The 20,771-nt window shown below is 38.0% G+C and overlaps 1 protein-coding gene and 1 pseudogene across 1 annotated transcript in view; one reads left to right on the plus strand and one right to left on the minus strand.

Annotated features, from left to right (window-relative positions):
- EFEMP1 (EGF containing fibulin extracellular matrix protein 1) overlaps positions 1–20,771 on the minus strand; it is a 57,768-nt gene that overhangs the window by 14,962 nt on the left and 22,035 nt on the right. Inside the window, exon 5 of the mRNA XM_002914034.4 lies at positions 840–962. Within this exon, the coding sequence (XP_002914080.1) occupies positions 840–962 (123 nt within the window). The remainder of the gene's footprint in view (positions 1–839; positions 963–20,771) is intronic.
- LOC117802097 lies at positions 12,603–12,699 on the plus strand (annotated as a pseudogene).

Here is a 20,771-nt window from a genome sequence, read left to right on the forward strand (position 1 = left end):
ATCATATGGGTACAACTGACACAGGGAGTCAGTAAGAAAGTTTTACTCTTAGTGCTGGACCTCATGACTGAACCCAGAACACATTTACTTTTTACTCTTTACTTCTCATTTGCCAGTCAGCCTCCTCATACTGTGTTCTTCCAGTCGTTAAAAAAAATGCACAGAATATCTACTTGGCAGGCACTTTTCAGGTTCTGGGGAGACAGGAGTAACACAAACCAGAACTGGCTCCTGCTCTCAGGTAGCTTAAGTAGAGCTCTCAAGTAGAGGCATGCACTGTACTTGGCTTTGCATTCCCAACACTGTACCCACATGCAACATACAAATGTTTAGTACATGTCTGTTAACTCATCACACAATGATAGCACACAGCTCGTCTAAGCACTCACACGCATGAGCTCTTGAGTATCTGTCATTTGTCTAAAGCCTCAAAGTGAGTGAGGGGTAGCTGGGATTTGAACCTCACCATGTGCCCTATAAGCTATGCTATTTTATGAACCAGTGACTGAAGGTCACATCATCAATGTTTTGGTGCTATGACCCCCAAAAAGCTAATTTAAAATTATTTTCTTGGTGCTTTTGTGGTCTCATTCATACTCCAATTTTTTGCTTTTGCTTAGTCTAACATGTAACCAACACTTTGATATCCAGAATATGCTCACCCTTTAAGGTTAGCTCTTTCTTGTTAATGTGGAAAATGGATCAGTAGTCAATGAAAGAATAAGCAGTTGTTAGCTATCATTCTCCAAATAAATATGAGTGCTTTGTTTTGAATGACTGAGGTTTAAACAAATAAGAGGTTTAGGACAGGATTTTGCTTACTGCTCTGCTGTACTTACCTACACACTGTTCTCCTCGCTTCTGGTACCCTGGAGGGCACTGACAGGCGAAGGAGCCTCGTAAATTGATGCACACTTGGTCGGCTCTACAGTTGTGAGTCCCGGCAGTGCACTCGTCTATGTCTGGTAAAGACAGCCATCACAGAGTTTGAGTTGGTTGTGCAGATGCTACTATTTCCTCCATTTAAAAAAACCCAGAGAAGTCTAGTTGACACATAAGTGACATTAGTTTCAGGCATACAACATAGTGGTTCGACAATGCTATACATTACGTTACACTCACTGCAAGTCTAGCTACTATCTGTCACCATGCAATGATACTATTGCAGTATCATAACTACATTCCCTCTGTTGAATTGCCATCATACTTTTTTTAAGAAATAAATTTTTTACTTTATTCTTGAAACAATACTCTGTAATATTATTATATTAGAAATGTTTAAAATGATAAATGATTTCAAGTGTTCAGAAAATAATTTCATAGGTTCCGGTGTGTACCACTCAGATTTAACACATGCTAACATTAGCCATGCTTGCCTTGGCTTACTTTATTTTCAGAAATGAAACATTCGAGACATAGCTAAAGCCTTATTGTATTTTCATCTCTTTACCTATCCACCTACAACTATCCTGGTAGGTGTGAATCCTTCCCTGAAATTACATCCATCCATTAGATTATACATTGCATCCATTAGAATATACAGTGTTGTTTTGTGTGTTTTAAAGTGTAAACAAATTATATAATAACTTGCTTTTTCTACCCAATATGTTGTATTTGAGATCATTTATGTTGACAAGTCTCAAAAGATCTGTGCAGTAACCAGATATAAATCAAACTTTAATACTGTGCATTTCCTGTTGCCTTTTTTTTTTTTTAACTTTAATAGGGGTGCCTGGGTGGCTCAGTTGGTTGAGCATCTAATTCTTGATTTTGGCTCATGTCATGATCTCAGGGTCGTGGGATGGAGCCCTGCATCAGGCTCCATGCTCAGTGTGGAGTCTGCTTGAGATTCTCTCTTCCTCTCCCTTTGTTCCTTCCCACCACCCCGCATGCCCCCCCCCACCAATAAATAAATATATCCTAAAAAAAACCCCAAAAACCTTTTGGGGTGCCTGGATGGCTCGTTCAGTGAAGCATCTGCGTTCAGCTTGGGTCATGATCCCTGGGTCCTGGGATAGAGCCACATGGGGCTCCCTGCTCAGTGGAGAGCCTGTTTCTCACTCTCCCTCTGCCCCTCCACCCCCCTGCTCGTGCTCTCTTTCTTTCTCTCAAATACATAAATAAAATCTTAAAAAAAAACCAAAACCTTTCATTGCAAATTTAAAAATGCAAATGATTCAACTTGATCATATTCCTTTAGGAGAGATAGACTGGTGTAGTTTAAAATACATATTTTCCCAAAACATTTCATTTCAGTTTTAAAAAGATATTTCCCCAAAACAGTTCTATAATTTACTAAATGTGCCCTGAGGAGTAGGTAGATTATAGTTTTAGAAAAGTAAAAAATGCTTAGTCATAATATAATGAATCTGTTATAATGAATTTCTTTGAGATCTAAGTGTGATATGAATTTGTGCATGTGCATTCATATTACAGTAATTTATAAGTGAAATCTAATTTTGCCTTTTCAACATTACCTTTGCATTCAATTAACTCTCTCCCATTATGAAGTTAAATAGGTGAGTTAAGAAGATGAAAAAATTATGTGATTTTGGCATTCTTCAACAACTGAAGAGTCTAAGCTTTGTTAAAAAATATCATCGAACTTGGAATTCCTAGATGACAAATTTTCATAAAAACTGAGAGCCTTAGATCATCACTGTGGTAAACCCAGGGTGGTGCTTTGGAACAAGCAGCGGGCTAAAATTCAATACAAAAGATGAGCCATCAGTAATTAGAATGTATTCCTCAATTCCTGCCTTCCCTTAAAGAAGCTCAGAGAGTGGCTCCTACTGTGTTGCCTTTCAACTCTATTTCCAGGGAGAGCTGCTGCACTCACTGTACCAATGTAAGAATGTAGGAGGTTCCTGTAGTAAGAGAGTTGTCCTCAGATAGAGGCTTTGAACGATAACAGGATAACAGAGATTGCTTCCAGAAGAAAGAGGGAGGGGAGGTGAAAAATACTCGAGGGATGTATGGCTGTTTATTGGATAATACCCTATAAAAGCATCTACTTAACATAATTCTTTGAACCTGGTTTCAAAGTTTTGGTGAACTTTTTGTGTTGTTTTTTATTTTTGTTTTGACATCCATCGTCATCATCATTATTTTCAAATCAGTGATTCTAACTCTGTCCTTGTAAGGTACTATGCAGAGGTGCCACGATCTTGCTTTGAAATTATCTGCTCTTTTTTGTGTCTTTTATTATATTCTCATATGCACTTGATGAAAACATTTCTACTGGGGTTTCCTTCAGAGCTTTATGACTCGCTAATGCAGAAATGACAGCAGAATTCCTATTGTTTTATGTCAAGAGTATCTGCCAGCATTTTCAGGGATAACAGCCCTGAGAGATACCGAAATGTGAGATTCAGATGTGGCAAGTTTCCTCAGTACATGCTGGCAGAAGATCAAGGACTGGGGCTGGCTGCTGCATTTTCTAAGGGAGGCCTCACCAGTGACTGCGGCTTTTCTTTCTGAGACCTCTCTGCAAACCGCCTCCACCCCATCGCGTTCCTGATGTCCTACAATTTCCTTCCTACTTTCTCGCTCAGTTCTAAGGCTCTTTGATAAATAGGCTAACATTTCCAGTGGACTTAATATATCATTAAATAAGTTTTAAACATAAATATTGTGCTACCTGGGCCTACTCCTTTTTAAGAACCAGGTCCATTGACCTTCTGAGAAAGATCATCAAATATAAGTATCAGGTCAGTTAAAATAATTTAATAATAAAAAAATACCACTGCCTCCACTGCCACTATATTCTTTTCCTTTCTCTATCAAAACAAACAAACAAACAAAACTGCAATAGGACTCACCACACAGAACACTGGTAATATTTTTAACACACTTTGTAAATACTTGGACTCACTTTAATTTTTAAGTCTTTTGGATGGGAAGCTTCCTGAAATTCAATAAAACACAATTGCATGAAATCCCCTTCAAGAAATTATTCCAAAGGAGTTGAGTGTGTGCTTTGTCATACACCCAGAGCTGAGTCTGCTAGGAAATGAACTGGCTACATTTTCATTTACAGCTTCTCCAACCCGAGCTGAGACTATTTATCCTCTCCTTTGCTCTTAGCAGTTTATCTAATGCTGAAGGACCCAGAGTCAGATAGGATTTCTTTGAACTATCTTTGATTATACTGTCAATTCATACCATTATCTAAATAACACAATTATTTTAAAAGTTATACTTTGAGACCCTGTTATTACTTACTCACAAAGCATTATGAGAAAGTCATGTAAGAATTGTTGCGCATTGTTAAACTGTCTTACACTTTTTTTTTCAAAGATTTTATTTTTTAAGTAATCTCTACACCCAACATGGGGCTCAAACCCACAACTTGATCTGAGATCAAGAGTCGCTCGCCCCACTGACTGAGCCAGCCAGGTGCCTCCACGTTTGTCTTTTCTACTTGTACGCGTTTCAGTTGTCTTAAACATCAGAGAGTTAACGTGATAAGTCAGTAAAGCATACATGTATGTCAGAGACTTGAAGCAGAATATCCATTCCTATGCTGGTACACCAGAAGTCCCTGATTTCCCCAGGCTTTTCGTTTATGAAAGGCCTCTGTGGTGGGAGTATCTCAAATGGCAAAAGCACTGCTTTATTCTTAAGGGAAATGACGCAGGTCAGCCATGATTTTCCTTGTAATCTAGGAAAAAGTACTCCGGGGAGAGTAGTTTTTGTTTAGCTTCTAAACTATCGAAAATTTATCCTCGACAGTGAAGCTCACCAGGTTCTTAAGCAATCAGTTAACACATTCCCTGGGCCCTAGCCCTAAGCTCTTTGAGGATGGGGTCTACATCTTACTTTTTTCTGTATTCCTAATGCCTAGCAGAGTGCATGAAACATCGTGGGTTTTCAATAACTGTTTATTCATAAAATGGATGAGTGAATGATAATCATTTGCTGGAACCGATGCCTAGAGTTTGAGAGATGTAGGATCACTGTTTTATGTTATGGAACTAATCATTCACAAGGAAGGGTGACAGGCAAGATGTGAGAAACAGCAAAACCAACAAGATGTCAGCACATGGAAACTGTAGGAAAGCAGTCATGTCGAGAAGTGCAGAAACTAGGAGGCATAAGGTAGCATCGGAGGTGGGTGGCTGTGGAAGGTCTGTTGGGCCAGGGGAGCTTTGAGCTGCATTTTGAAGAAGGCGAGGAGGCTATTTCTAGGCAGGAGGCAGGTCGCATTAGAAAATGTCCTACAAAACAAACGTGGTCTGCAAGACAGCTGGACTCAGCATGGCTGGAAGGGCTGTGTGTGGAGCCTGCTGCAGTGCCTGCTTGAAGGTACTCATAAAGTGCTAGCTCAAGCCCTAAGCAAAAATTCAGGGCCTTAAAGGTGGGATTGGAATTTGAATTGGACACCACAGGGAGCAGCTCTGAACCATGTAGACACAGCCTAATGTAAACATAGCCAAAGAACAAAATAATAGAGTGTGCTTCCTAAAATATCACAACACGTAAATCAACTTACATTTCATCATTCTAATGCATTAAGAATAGCTAAGGACAAGATTTGGTGATTCCCTCATTTTTCAAAAATGTGCCCACACTCTCCCTCCTAGTGATTTATACTGTTGTAGGTCCCTTTCTTGCTGACTTTGGCACCACCATCGCTTCAAATAATGCAGTCTGATCTTTGCTCGGCTCTCGCTCCTAGCCTCTTTATCACGCTGACCCCCAGTCTATGGAACTGCATATTTGGTTTCCTCTCAAAAGTTAATGGAGGCAACTGTGTCCACATCTCTGTGGTGTCCATTAAGTCCCTGCTTAGGCCCTCATTCTCTATGTTTTTGGCTCCTTCCTGTCATTCTGACTCATATTTCCCAAACCCCTGACTCATGCTGCTTTCTCTCTCTTATGCAACATTTTAATCTCTGCAATGTTCTTTTCATAATTTGATAACTTACCACGGCATGGACATTCAGTGTGTTTTCATGGGCAAACGTTTTCTGTACCTTAAATGCTTTAGATTACCATTTAGACTTTGCTGCTTTAGGTTTAAGGAATGATTCAGAACTGCTTTGGAATAATCCACCACTGCCCAGGGATGGGAGAACACACTGAAAAAGGAGGAAGGGACTGAAGTGATTTTTGCATGTCACTGCCCAGGTGACCTAGGACCATGGAATCAATTCTTTTTCTCTGTTTCTCTATCTATAAAATAGACTGTCCATCCTTAATGATGCAAAGATTTTTTTAAAAAGTTCAGAATCTTCAAAATATATCTTTTTGTTCCTAGGCTGTAAATGTTTAAAGTAAAATAGCCACATCTTTACTAGTTCTGTGGGGAGCACTGTACGTGCCTTGTGATTATTACTTCATGGCGCTGTCCTTTGAACTCCTGTGGTTAAAGCAAAGGCAGTGATTAAATTCAAGTTGCTATTTCTTCATCTGTGTGGATTTACAATCTTATATCTTCTGCAATCATACTAATTTAATCTCATAAATGAAGTAAAGTAGAAAAAAAGAGGTCAGGGATTCATGTTTACTGTNCTCCCCTCCCCTTCCTTCCCTTCCCTTCCCTCTCCTTCCCTCTCCTTTCCTCTCCTTCCCTTTCCTGTCCCTCTCCTTCCCTCTCCCTCTTTCTTCCTACCTTCCTTTCACACTCTTAACAATTTAGATAGATACCCATCTGCTCAGAATGATTGGTACTAATCCTTTCTAGTGACACAACAATAAATTAGTTCCCAGCACTCTATTTACTCTTAAATAAAAGGGACTTATTGGGTAAGGATCTTATTGTTATTTTGGGTCTTCATCTTATTTTTCAGTATAATCTTGGAAAGTAGGAGCTATCTCAATAAGCGCTGAGAGCATTGCTGTTTTACTACTGCCTCATCCATTCCTGGCTCTTAATAATGATAATCTGAGTAGTCAAGACATTAAATTACGTTGCTTAAATTTTGATTAGGAAGGAGGCGTATGATTTTTTATTTAACTTCATATACAAATCTGTTAAAATTCTAAAATTGATATAAAAATAGGTAAGTGCTTAGCAATATTTAAATATCTATTATTTGATTAGACAATCAGATCGGCAAGCCTCTGATTTAATACTGATAAGAGCTCTGTGAAATAAATGGTCACATCATGCACAATTTATGGAAGAGGCAGGAGGATGTCACTGAAATGTAGATTTGTGAAGTGACCGGCCCAAGGTCACACAGAGTAGAAATTCAAACCCCAGATTTCCATTTTGCCTCTGCAATTTAGGTCTCCAGACAGACTTATTTCCTAAGAGCTCTGTATAGCAGACATTTAATTGTAGTTTTATATATGTATATATATTTCATTTTTCTTAGAAGTAAAGAGAGGGTCGTTCATTTGTAGTGCCTTGATTCCTCCCTTGTGTCTTTCTTCTACATTAGGATAACATTCATAGCTCTCCAAGTCTTCTGTTTCCCTCCCCAGTCCTTAGCCAATTATCAAGAATTTTTGTCAAAGACTTTCTATTTCCCTTGCTGCTTCTTTCATAGTACTGGAATCAGATTTATCTGGGCTAAATGCCCAGTTCTAGTTAGCTTTTCACCCTTCTGAAATTATCAGCTAGAATTCAACCAAGCTAAGCAGTTCTAGTGGAGAAAATAAATACTGATATTAAGTAACAAAAGAGAACTGTCTTCATCTATGGCCAGCGGTAGATTTATAGTTCTAGATTCTTATCTGTTCTGGCAAAACAAATTGTTAATAATTTGGTGTGCATTAAATGATAAACAAAAATATCACCAAAATCAACAAACATCAGCCTCCCTGATAGTTCATTTCTTTGTTTTATAGAGTGGTGAATCAAGTGTCCTGGAAGTCCCTGTCATTGCACTGTGTTCTACCAGAATCTTGAAATATGCTGCTCTCATATGGAAAAATCATTCTACATGTACTTGGAGTTGCTTTTCCAGCAATGATGATTGATTTGCACTGCAAATCAACCTTTTCTCACCCGGTCTCCTTTGTGGCTAGTGGTGTTCATTTGCAAGATGATGGGATGAGGTTAGACATACAGTTCATGAACATAGGGGAGAAAACCAAGTGGCACACACGGCCAGTTCAACTTGTGACTCATCTGTACTACACACAGACCAAATGCACCAATTGCTCAAAGGCTGAAACAGAACCAGCAAGGAAACAAAGGCCTTAATTATTCTTCAGCTCTTTTTGCAAACAGGCAAAGTGAAGCTTATTGCTTTCAGAATGTTAAGAAAAACATTTTCTACTGATCAATGATTGCTAATCACCAGGAGCTTTCTCCGGCATCTCTGTGAATATGTCATTTCCAGCCAAGCTTCCTTTTTCACTTCTTAAACTTAATTACCCATTAAAAATATTTTTGGGGGGCGCCTGGGTGGCACAGCGGTTAAGCGTCTGCCTTCGGCTCAGGGCGTGATCCCGGCGTTATGGGATCGAGCCCCACATCAGGCTCCTCTGCTGTGAGCCTGCTTCTTCCTCTCCCACTCCCCCTGCTTGTGTTCCCTCTCTCGCTGGCTGTCTCTGTCTCTGTCAAATAAATAAATAAAATCTTTAAAAAAAAAAAAAAATATTTTTGGGAAAAGATGACCCTGGTATTTGGAGTGATATTACAACTAGTCATCAATCCACAACCTTGTGAAGGCAAAACAGTATTTTTGAAACAAGTAGCATCATTAATCTTTACTTAAAGATTGAATTAAAGATGGTCTGTGTGAAAGTGTAAGCCCAGTCCATACAAACTGGAGACGAGCTTCCAACTGCATGGCTTTCAGAGGAATTATGATTCCATCTTATTATGGGATGTCTCTGAACTGACATTTCAATTGTAGTTTTCTGGTGCCTTACCTCTTTACCTCCTTTCTCCCAACCACCTTCCATCCCCAGCTCCAGATCAAACCCCTGGAGGGCGATGAACTGAATGGACACTACATTCAGTTGAGTCCACCAGGCCCTGCCTAAGCACTGGGACTTGATTTCTGGCCTCCTCCTTGAGCCTTGCAGCCAGATTAGTCAGGCTCCCTAGCTCAAAGCACACACATTCTTGGCTTACTCCTTCAGGCCAGTCATCGCTTGAGGTCGCGCAAGCCCCTGGCTATGGCAATGCCAATTATAACAAGCATGGCTTGGTGACCTCCTAATTGTATGAAACCAATTACATTATACTTGTTGTTCATTCAACAATAAACAGCTTTTGTGCCCACTAAATTGGGGCATACTACTAAATTTGCTGAGTATAATTTGGCAATGCTTCTTCAAATCATTAACTGCTTAAGGCTTTTTAAATAAAGCATATCTTTGTGCTTCTTGCCTTCAGAACATGTTACCTTCTTGTGTATATTTTCCTACCCATTTCATTTCATCTTACTTATTATGTTTCTGCACAGTGTTTCCCCATATGCCTCAGGGCCCTTATGTTTTTCTGAATTCCAAATGAAGCAGGGAGGTAGGATGAAGGACGGGTGGAACTCACCAAATTTGCACTAAATTCCTTTCTCTTTTTGATTCAAAATTCCAGCACAATGAAAAGCAATGAAAGGATAAATATGTGAGTAAATCTAAAAGAATACGGACTGTATAAAACAATAATAGGAAGGTCTTTTGGGATTTATAAAATATTTGGGATTTATAACATATTTGGGATTTATAAAATATTTATAATTAAAATACATGAGAATAATAAGCTGGCAGGAAGGTAAATAGAGTTTAAGTACTTGAAGGTCCTTGCATTGTTGGGGAAAAGGTAAAACTACTAATTTATTTTAGACTTTGATAAATCAAGGATGCATGTTAAGTAGCCCCTAGGGGAAAAACTAAAGGAATAGTAAAAGCATAAAACTACAAATCTAATACAGAGGAGAAATGGAATAATACATAATGGTCCATTATTTTAGAAAGAAGGCAAGAGAGGAAAGAAAAGGAAACTAAAATGTGCAGAACAAATAGAAGGCAAATAGTAAAATGGTAGTTTAAACCTAATCATAGCAATAGTTGCATTAATGTAAGCAGATTAAATGCTCTTACTAAAAGCCAAAATTCTCAGGTTGATTACAAAAACAAAACCCAAATATGCTGTTTCAAGAGAAACAATTTAAATGTAAGGATGGAAAGGAAATATAGGTTAAAGAAAAAAAGATGAATAGTGTACTATGCCAATACTAATCAAAAGAAAGTTGGCTTGTAATATTAATATCAGACAAAGTTGACTTTCAGGGAAAAAGGATTCAGAATTTAACTGCATTTAATCACACAGCCTCCATATAGACAAAGCACAAATAAGTAAAACTAAAGGGAAGATGAACGCACACAATTACACTAAGAGATTTTAATATACCTGTCTTTGTAACTGAACGAACAAACACATTTTCAGAAATGAACAGAAAATATGAACAATATGATTATAAACTTTGAACTACTTGACATAATATAGAACACTGTATAGTAATACATAAACTATTCAAGCATTGAGAGAATGTTAAAAGAAAATGATTATATGCTAGCCTTAAGGAAAGTCTAAATACATCTCAAAAATTACAATATACAGGTTTTTGTTCCCTCAGTACAATGCATATATGATGGAAATGACAATGACATAGCCACAACGAAACTAGAAAAATCCCCTTCTTTCAGAAACGAAGACATACACTTCCAAACAACTCATGGTTTAAGGAAGATAAAACTGAAATCTGAGACGTCAAACTGAATGAAAATGAAAATATCACATATGAAACCTTGTGGGAAAAAAATGCCAGCCCTTAAGAAGGCCTATAGTCCCTCCTTCTCTTCTTACATCTCCTTCTCTTTGCCCCCACTCTACTCAGTTTACAAGAGAAGAAAATACAAAGGGGATTTGTAGCTGAGATAGTCTGTTTTGAAAGTGAACTTTAGGGTTTTGAAGGGCCACTTAGAGAAGAAGGAAAAAAATCTTGACCTTATCTTTCCAAGGACAGAACTAGAGTAAATGGGTAGAAATTTAAGGAAGTCAGATTTTAGTTCAGGGTAAGAGAAGAATATGGTCATTGGACACTTGAATATATTAGGAAGTAGTGAGGTTCCTATCACCAGAAATACACAAATGGTACAATGTGGCTCTCAGTAGCAGGTGGGGAGGCATTGCAAGCAAATATGGCAGAATGTTAACAATTTTTTAATCCGGATGGTGGGTGTTCAATATTCATTGTATCGTACATTCAACTCTGAGTTTGAAAATGTTAATTAAGGGTGACTGGGTAGTTCAGTTGGTTAAAAGTCTGCCTTCAGCTCAGGTTGTGATCCCAGGGTCCTGAGATAGAATCCTGCTTCTACATCTGCCTCTGCCTCTGTTTCTCTCTCTCTCTCTCTGTCTCTCATGAATAAATAAATAAAATCTTAAAAAAAAAAAAAGGAAGAAAATTTTCATTAAAAAACTGAAAAATCATGGCACCTGGGTGGCTCAGTTGGTTAAGCATCTGACTCTTGGTTTCGGTTCAGGTCACGATCTCAGGATTTTGAGGTCAAGCCCTACATCTCGCTCAGCTCAAAGTGGGCTTGTCCCTCTCCCTCTGCCCCTCCCACAGCTCTCTCTCTGTTGAATAAATAAATAAAGTCTTTAAAAAAAAATTGAAAAACAAGGGCGCCTGGATGGCTCAGTCAGTTAAGTGTCTGCCTTTAGCTCAGGTCATGATCTTAGGGTCCTGGGATCGAGCCCTGCATTGGGCTCTTTGCTCAGTGGAAAGTCTGCTTCTTCCTCTCACTCTCCCTCTGTGTTCTCTCTCTCTCTCAAACAAATAAATAAAATCTTAAAAAAAATTGAAAAACAGATGCTGCATCTACCTAAATATAGAAAGTTGTAGGGATTCAATAAAATGAACGAATTCTATACCTTCTCTCATTTGACACATGATGCACATACATATATCTTTGTACAGTTGTGATGTTTCCATTTATACTTTTATAATTTATCCTCTAACTTCTGAAAACTTTGCTCTAAGATAAAGTATAGCAAGGAAAGATCTTATCTTAAGTGGTTATTTATTTTATCCCTCTTCCTTGAGCAATGTGACAGTTAAAAACTAGACGTATTATTCCTTGTTCCATATGAATGATTTTTCAGGAAGGAAGGCTCTGCAGCTTTCATCATATTAAAGCATAAGGTTATTCAGTGACTAAAATGTTAAATTTGAACAACTATCAGCTTGTGTCCAAATCCTTCATACACCAAGTGAGATTTGAATTTTTGGTTTTGTTTCAAATTGATAATATGGTTGCCATTTTCCCCAAGTTACTTATGAATTATCATGCATATTCAAATTTAATTTGCTGATAAATTCTGTTTGACATATGTAGTCTATGGGATATCCCCCCGTCTATGTTAAAACACTTTCAGTGTTGTGAGGTAATAGCATTCAAATAACTCCTATGAGTTCAAGGAATACCTAAAGGCAATAGGGAACTAAAGAAAATACTGTTCAATGAAAATATTGACCCTGTGAGTGTTTCAATCCTAAAGACTTCTCAAGCTACCATATAAAATAGCCTTTGGACTTTTAAGTGAATTTGGGACATTTTACCTTACATTTCCATCAGAAACAAAATTATGTTTGGACTATACATTGTCTGTGCTCCCTTCGGCGGGACATGTGGCGGCACATGTACTAAAACTGGATGATACAGAGAAGATTAGCATGGCCCCTGCGCATGGATGACTTGCAAATTCGTGGACTGTATGTCCTCTGCGATCTCTTTCAGTTTTAAAAATCTGATATTCAAGCTCACTTTACTGAATTCCTGAATGCTGTTGTAAAAAATAATCATTTTCCCCCTCTTACCTCTTCTGCCCTCTCTACCTTAAAAAACACTGGATCCTGGGAAACCTGAACAACATGCTCTTGCTTTTTGGGGACCATGATCATAGATCTCAATTTATTCTTCCCTTCTTTTTCATTTTTCAGCAGTGGCCTCTGATCTGTAGAATCAAAGGAGGGTCTAAAAATGGACTCATCTTTCAGGATTAGAAGGCTCTGTTAGCAGAGCAGGATGAATAGAAAGTTCTCTTCAATATTTAAATGCACTACCATGTACCTGTAAAGTTACATATTTTCAGGAATTTAGAGTTGCTTAATGCCTGTTTGGCAGCATAAACTCTGAAAAAAAATCTCATGGGGAAACACGCCCCGTACACAGTTTCTGTGTCTGTAGAGTACAAAGGGAGATGGACCTGTGCCAGTTATACAGTTGATATGTTAAAGGTAGATGCCAAACTAAGTCAGTCTTTAAGGGAATTTCTTGGCATGCATAAACACAGAAGGAAAAAAAAAGACTATGTTCTTAGATCTGATGTGTGTGTGTGTGTGTGTGTATACTGTGTGTGTATATATATATATATATATATATATATTTAAAATGGTTACTGCGTGGAGCACATCCATAGAGTCTATCATATTCCAAGTTTTCATTTTAGAAGAAAATGGAAAAATTGAGCAATTCATATTGTTAATTTTAAAATTAGCCTGGAATTATTTTTCTCTAGAAATGTAATAATTTGTTTATGGAAACCTTTAAATGAAAATCTGGCTTCAGGCATGTATGTGGTTAATGTGGATGACTGCGAGGCTGCCAGAGAGGTGTAGGGATCTCTTTCAGAACTACAACAATCATACTATTTTCTCACTGCACATGATTTTTAAATTCTAAATTATTTTATTTGAGATCGTTTCTTTAGTTGCTTGTACTAGCTTTTTTATAATCTTATTACACCAAGAATTTATCATACCAAGAATTGGAGTTGATGGGAGGATTGTCGATCTTTTCAGAAAGTCTGAGAACCACAGAATAAATTTTTTCTTGTGCAACTCACTGACAGAATGATATGAACTATAATTGAGACAGAAGAATGGGTAAGATAACAGGTTTTAGCATCAAATGGGTCTCAGTTCAAATCCAAGCAACACCATGTTTAAAGTGTGTATTCGGGAAAATTCTTTAATCTTTCCAAGTTTCACTGACAAAGTCTGTCAAGTAGGGATAATACCCATTTCATAATGTTGTTGTGAGTACTAATTGAAATAACACACCCCTCAAATGGTACCTGGTTGACACTAAGTGCTCAATAAATTGTACTTAACATTGTGAAATTGCTATAAGTCGGTGTACATCAGGTCAGTACTACCGTTGTCTACAGTGCGAGGGAAGCAAAAACCTGCAGAAAGTCAGGGCTTTTAATATAATTTGCTATGCACTTGTATATAATTACCATCCTATCTTTGCTTCCTTGCTCAGTGTCATGTTTTGAATGTGGTCTGTTATGACTGAAATCCAGTTGGGAAGAACATCACAGCTTTGAATGACTTCTCTTCCTTTGGCATATTCCAGGTGAACAGATAGGAGAATGGGCAAAATCATTCTTTCTTTCTTAAAGCTATTTCTTATTAGGGAAATTGCAAACATTCAAACAAAAGGGATATGGCAAAGCAAAAAAAAAATCTAACATCTTTTGCATTTCCTAATATTTTGTGATATGAAAGGACAGTTAATGGCTATAGGACCCCCTTCATGGCAATGGAGTGTTAATGTTTATAAAGACTACTTAGCAAACGTAGCTTTGATTGGAGCTCTAATTAGAACCTATATGTAACTCTCAGAAAGAACTTCTGTGTGAACAAGTTCCAACTATGAAAAAGCTATGATGATATACCTTTCAGCAGCAATTTTTATTGTATTGACTATGTGGAGGACATTATGGTCATCATCATTCAAGGCAGTGATGAAGTTATAAATCAGAACTAAAGAACAGATGGGGAGTATTTTCAAATGTAGTGGAAATAACCGCATTGTAAAGCCAGGACAAGTTATTTCTGGTTGTTTATTCATAAGGACAAGACTCTAAGATGAAAACATCGATGTCTGCCTTTTCAAATGAGTGGGAGTCTTCACAAAACATAACGGTGATCTATGTAATCACTTGTGGTTGATGAAGCATCCATTCAATCATATCATACAGGAGAGTTTGATTTGGAGCCAATTTTGTTTTGTAAATGCTATGCTAGTAATACGGCAAAACCATGGCATATTAAAAAGTATTCTTTGCATATATTAATTTTGGTTTTCTCCAAACACTAAATGACCTCTTCCCAATGCTTTCATTATAGTTATAGGCAAATTATGTATGTGGATATGACAGACTCTTCTTTCCATATTAAGGGTTTAACAGAGAAAATTAGCCAAAAAAGTGAAAGAATTTAAAGCATGAGGAAAAACGCTAGGCTTATGTTGACAGTGTGACAAACCAGCAGGTGGCTAGGCTGACTTCCCTCTGTCATCTTCTTACTTATTCTCTCTTTCTCTAGCCTGCATTTCTGACTCCTTCCTATTTAAATACTCAATTCTGCATTTGCCCTTTCTCAATTTCACTCTGATCAGACAGAGCATTCTTCTAACTTGAGAGCTCTGACCGCTGCCACATCTGAAGTAGTGTTAGGACATCTCCCACTGGTTTGTAGGTCTTGGGCACTGCTACCTCAGCAATGGCCCAGTGCTGTGACACTCCCATGCACCCTCTGGGAGCTCAGCAGGGTGACCCTGACATCTTTATCGTCTCAGTGAAGGTGAGCTGCTGTCCAGGTCCCCAGAACTCCAACACCTGCTGCCAGTCTCATCATTACCCACATAGATGTTGATAAAATGCAGAAGGTCGTATATGATTAGTTTGAGCCTCACTGCAACATAACAGGTGGTTTAATATAAAAACTAGTCTTTTCCTTAGATTCCAATTTACAAACACATTCTTTTTTTTTTTTTAAGGATTTTATTTATTTATTTGAGAGAAAGAGAAAGAGTTCATGTGGAGGAAGGGACAGAGGCAGAGAATCTGAAGCCGACTCCACTCTGAGCACGGAGCCTGACGTGGGGCTCGATCCCTTGACCCGTGATCACCCTGATCAAGGCCTGAGCAGAAACCAAGAGTCCGTGGCTCAGCAGACTGCACCACCAAGAGCCCTTATCTGTGCATTCTGATATGATCCTCCACATCAGCCAGGCTGCATATTGCCATGTGTAAGACACCTTTTGCCACCTGTCTGACTTTGCCCATGAGCCCCTCCCCAACCTCTCTACTTTAACAGGATAGATTCCTTTTCAAGGTTCAGCTCAGGCCCACCTTTATATTTCTTTTCTCAGGTTCCTTTGGTCAATGTAAGATCACTACAGAAAGCAGCTTGTCCAGCTGACTTTGGGACAGCTGTATCCTTGTTAAGAAAGAGCAGTAGCAGCAAATTTGCTATCTGTAGAAAGTCAACTGCCTTGGATAGGTCTTGAATAGCTGTTCCCAACCTCCTCCTTAACTAGAGCCATCTTAAGGGTAAAGGTGTGCCCCTGGCACCTTATCTGGTTCAGGGTCCCAAACAAGTTTTGCTCCAACTACTGATTTCTGGCATTCTCCATTAGGAAACCAGCTGCTGAATAACCCTCGGTATATATTGGTGGCCTATATAAATTTTATGGCCCCAATTTGTTGAAGGTACCAACTGAGCTCTCCACTGGATTTGATGCATAAATTATGGCACCATTATATTACAACATGGCAAAACATAATGAATAACACTCAGTGCTTCCATAGTATTTACACAATTGTTATTACATTTTTTTTTTACAAGACTAAGGAATGCCACGCCAAATTAGGTGAGTGTGCAGAACTTCTTGTAGCTTCTGCAAAGGCTGAGTTAAATTTTCCTTTCAAATTTGTCTTCCAATAAGTTTTAGTATGAACTTTAAGACAGAACAAACCCCAAGGAGTAAAAATACTTTAAGAACTACAGTTATATTCTGGGTGGATAAAATCACAATGGCCTAGAACAATGCACTAAATGTCGAGTGGATTTTTATTGCTGATGTTTTAAACTTTTCTTTGAGCTAATATATTTTCCCCACTGTACTTTATTTGGTTAAAAATGTGAGCTGTGCTATTTTTAGAATGAAATTCATACTTAATTTGCCTTGTAGCACTGGTATAAGTGGGGAATGAAACCTGTCCTAATTACTTACAATAAAATTATTTAACTGGACTAACAAAGTTAGTATTTAGAAATGTTTTGCAAAGTAAATTATGTGTTTCCCTCCTCTGTGAGCAAAGAGAGTGGACTTCATTTGGATTTGCATATGTTTTGTATTTGTATAGGACATCTTTCACTTGGTACAGATGAAAACTCATTATGTCACTTTCCAGTATCTTCAGGATGAAATTCAAACTTTTTAATGTGATGTGCAACGCCCTTCATGATTTGATCCTTGCTTACCATCACTGAATCATGCAGAACACTTGTTCCCTTCTCTCTTTTACTTAGGATCTTAGCAAGTGCTCTCTGCATGGAACATCCTTTCTCCTTCCGTCCCTCCCCCCCCCCTCAATTTGTTAAAGGCTAATTCCCACACCTTCCTTAGACTGAAGCCTGGTGTCACCTTCTCTGAGAAGTCTTTAAAATGGGAGACTCAAAATGTCACACTGTCATTACTGTCCACTCCCTCTTAGACTGTGAGCTTTAGAAGGCGGGCACTATAGGCTTTTTCATCTTTGTATTCTCAGTACCTACTGTGCTTTGCACATAATAGTTACTCAACTCAGGCTTCTTGAATAATCTTACAGTTACAGGATATTTAGTGGTCTTGTGCCACCTTCCAAACTGTAATTAACAAAGCAAATGTTAAAATCCAGTATAAAAGAATAAAGTAAATCTAGGCAACTAACACATCATCTCCAGAAGACCCCACTTTTAAGAAGTATATGCATGACTAATGCTTATTAAATGTTTTAGAATTGAAACTTAAATAGATCAATACACAGAGAGAACAGATGTTTTACCTTTGCAAAATTCTAGCTGTTGGTTAAGTTTTAAACACACGCAGTATCACGACTTAGTGAAGTGAGATCTAAATCCAGTTAAAATTCTTTTGGATTATTTCATAAGGTGAACTACATATTCTTATGTTTTTAAGTCCTTGCTTTATCAGCTTAGCAGTCCAGCCTTACCCTCACTCCCAAACAGCCCTTCCAAACCCCTCCTTCCCTTTTTGTACTCAATTTAAATTCTCATTTTTAATTCAGGTAGTTGTGAACTAGGAAATGCATTTCCCCTAGCCATACTGGGAGAACTTTTTGTTCTCTTCTATTTATAACCAGATTATCCCTTGGTTCATGCTTATATGAAAAATGGATGGTAGGGGACTTAATGGGGAGAGTGGGCCTATGGGTAGTTACCGCTTGCCATAATTTCCTGTAATTGCAAAAAACTTTTTATAATCAGGGCATGACTCTGCTTAGATTACGTTCATTGAATTTCACAACATCACAGTCTTAACCATATTAGAAATAAGAGCAACTGCTGTTAAAGGTCTATGTTCAGACGTAGTTTATGGTTAGAGACTTACTCTGTATTCCTTCAGCCATATATTATGACTAATGAACATTCTACAGTTTAATGGATGTGAGCATGAGACAGAAAGTCTGATTGTAAGGGCTTGTTTAGCTCCTAATTGGTTATTTCATGGGGCATAGGGGCTGAAATTATACCAAAATATTATTAATCGACTATTTGATGTTTACCTTTATGATACCTATGAATAAATATATATTGCTAAACAATATTATAAACCGTTTATCCTAGTTGGAGTGGAACTTGTTTAGAATTGCCTTTGACTCAGGATTTGACTCATCACTTATTTACAAAAATAATAAATGTGTCTGTTAGAAATGATTTTAAACAAATTAATTATGATCCTGAAAATAGTCCTTGTGGATCAAACTCTTTTTATGCTTCTTATTAGCATTGTTATTGTATGTATAGTACTTGAAAATTAATGTAACTCTTTTTTGAGGAACTCATTCACTTTACAAGAAGTCAGATATGCCCCCATCTCCCATCCCAGTCCTATTAAGGTGATTTAACACATTTAGCCATATGTGTATACTTATTTTTCCCTCTCATCCTACAACTGTTCGCAAGTAGCATTTCCATTATGTCATTTTTTTATTCAAAACCTTTCTCAAGTTATGACATTACTAAATCTAAATGGCTTAACCAAGAATTGGATTCATACAAACTGTCCTCCAATGACTTTTCTTACCTTGATTCCTTTGGTCCCCACAATAGCCCCCCTTTCCCTCACCCCAAACAGTGACAGGATATTGTCACCATTATTCTGCATATAAGATATCTCCCCAGCAAAGCCTGCCTTTTCTCCTCTCAGGATTATTTATATCCAGTTGGTCTTTCACGACCCAGATTATATCCACTGCCTCCAAAAAGCACATTATGGCCCCTGATTGTAGCAAGCAATCCCTCCTCTGGACTCCCACCACCGCTTTTACCATTGACTCCATGGGGACTGAGGCCCTCGACTAAAGTTTTGTTGACCTGAATTGTTAAGCTGAATTATTTGTATTATTTAATTTTTTTAAAAAAAATCAACCTTACCTTACCACTACAGATAGACTGAAAAATCCTTGCCTAGATGTCTAGGCATCTAGTACAGTTTGGATACATATTAACTGAATATATAGTTGCATGAATTGATGAATAAATCACTAAAAATTGAACAAATGAATGCATGAATGGTGCAGATGTCAGAGTCTACATGAGAAAATATATCCTAAATTTAGATGAACAATTTGGGGTCTGGTGAGGGAAAGGTGGAATTCTTTAAAACCAAAGTTCATGATATTTAAATGATCTTTTTATGCTTACAGGGCAAAAAGTAGTGGCTCTAGCAAGAATGGCCAGAAATAGGCTTTTTTAGTTCCATAATCCCTCAGTTGAGCTCTGCATGTTTGGGAATTTAAGATCAGCATGATGTTATGGTGACAACCTGGCCACACAATGTCCCCCTTTCCTTCTACCCAAGGAGGGATCATGACCTCATTCTCTGGGAAGGGGACTCCCCTCCAAAGCACTGAAGGACCACCTCTCTGAAAAATTAAATGAAATGCAAAATGGGGGCAGGACAGAACCAATCTTAGAGAGCATGCATGAATTCTGGGGGGAAAAGTCATTGCTGAGTTTTATAATTTTTTTCTTTTAAACCTTTGAAAAAAGAGACCAACTCTGGTTTCAGTTTAATTTTTTTTCAAAAAAAAAAAAAAACAACCCAAAAACCCTACATGGCCACTTCTTCAAATTTGTTCCAGATGGATTTAGTCATAGAATGATTGATTATCCACTCAGTGTGAGCTATGTGGTTAAGCTCAGAAACCTACAGCAAACTAGTTTGGAGATGTGTTTCATGGTAAATGGCAGAAAGGATAATCCTTAAGCTGTCATTTTAGAGTTAGTGATGAGGAAAGAGGAATTTAGTGGGGCTACTTATGTCAAGAGAGTGTATTAGCAAATGGATGGTTGAATATGAGGAAATCTTATGAGCGTAATACTTTTTTTTCCCTCTGGACTTCACGGTAAGGGGAACCAGATTTGACTGGCAGCTGCCTTAAAGGCTTCCCCAGCTCTCACTGCCTGCTCTGTGGACCAGATCACCTCCCCAGGATGCTCCAGGCCTGAGGCCAGAGGCTGGCCTTTACCTGGAAGCTGAGGCACCCATTTATCCTAGCCTACACAATAGGCCCACAGAGGTTTTTATTATTGGTATCAGAGACACCTGGGCAAATCTGGAAACTAATTCTGGGGAGAATGAACCAAAGAGAAACTATACTGCATTCCACACAGAGCTGTATCATGCACTTTAAAAAGCAGTTTAACAACATTTGGTACCTTTCCACTTAAAAAAAAAAAAACCACTTCCTTTGGATTTTAATTACTCTTTTTAAT

This window comes from Ailuropoda melanoleuca, chromosome 4, assembly GCF_002007445.2.
Source record: "Ailuropoda melanoleuca isolate Jingjing chromosome 4, ASM200744v2, whole genome shotgun sequence".
NCBI classification, from domain to species: domain Eukaryota; kingdom Metazoa; phylum Chordata; class Mammalia; order Carnivora; family Ursidae; genus Ailuropoda; species Ailuropoda melanoleuca.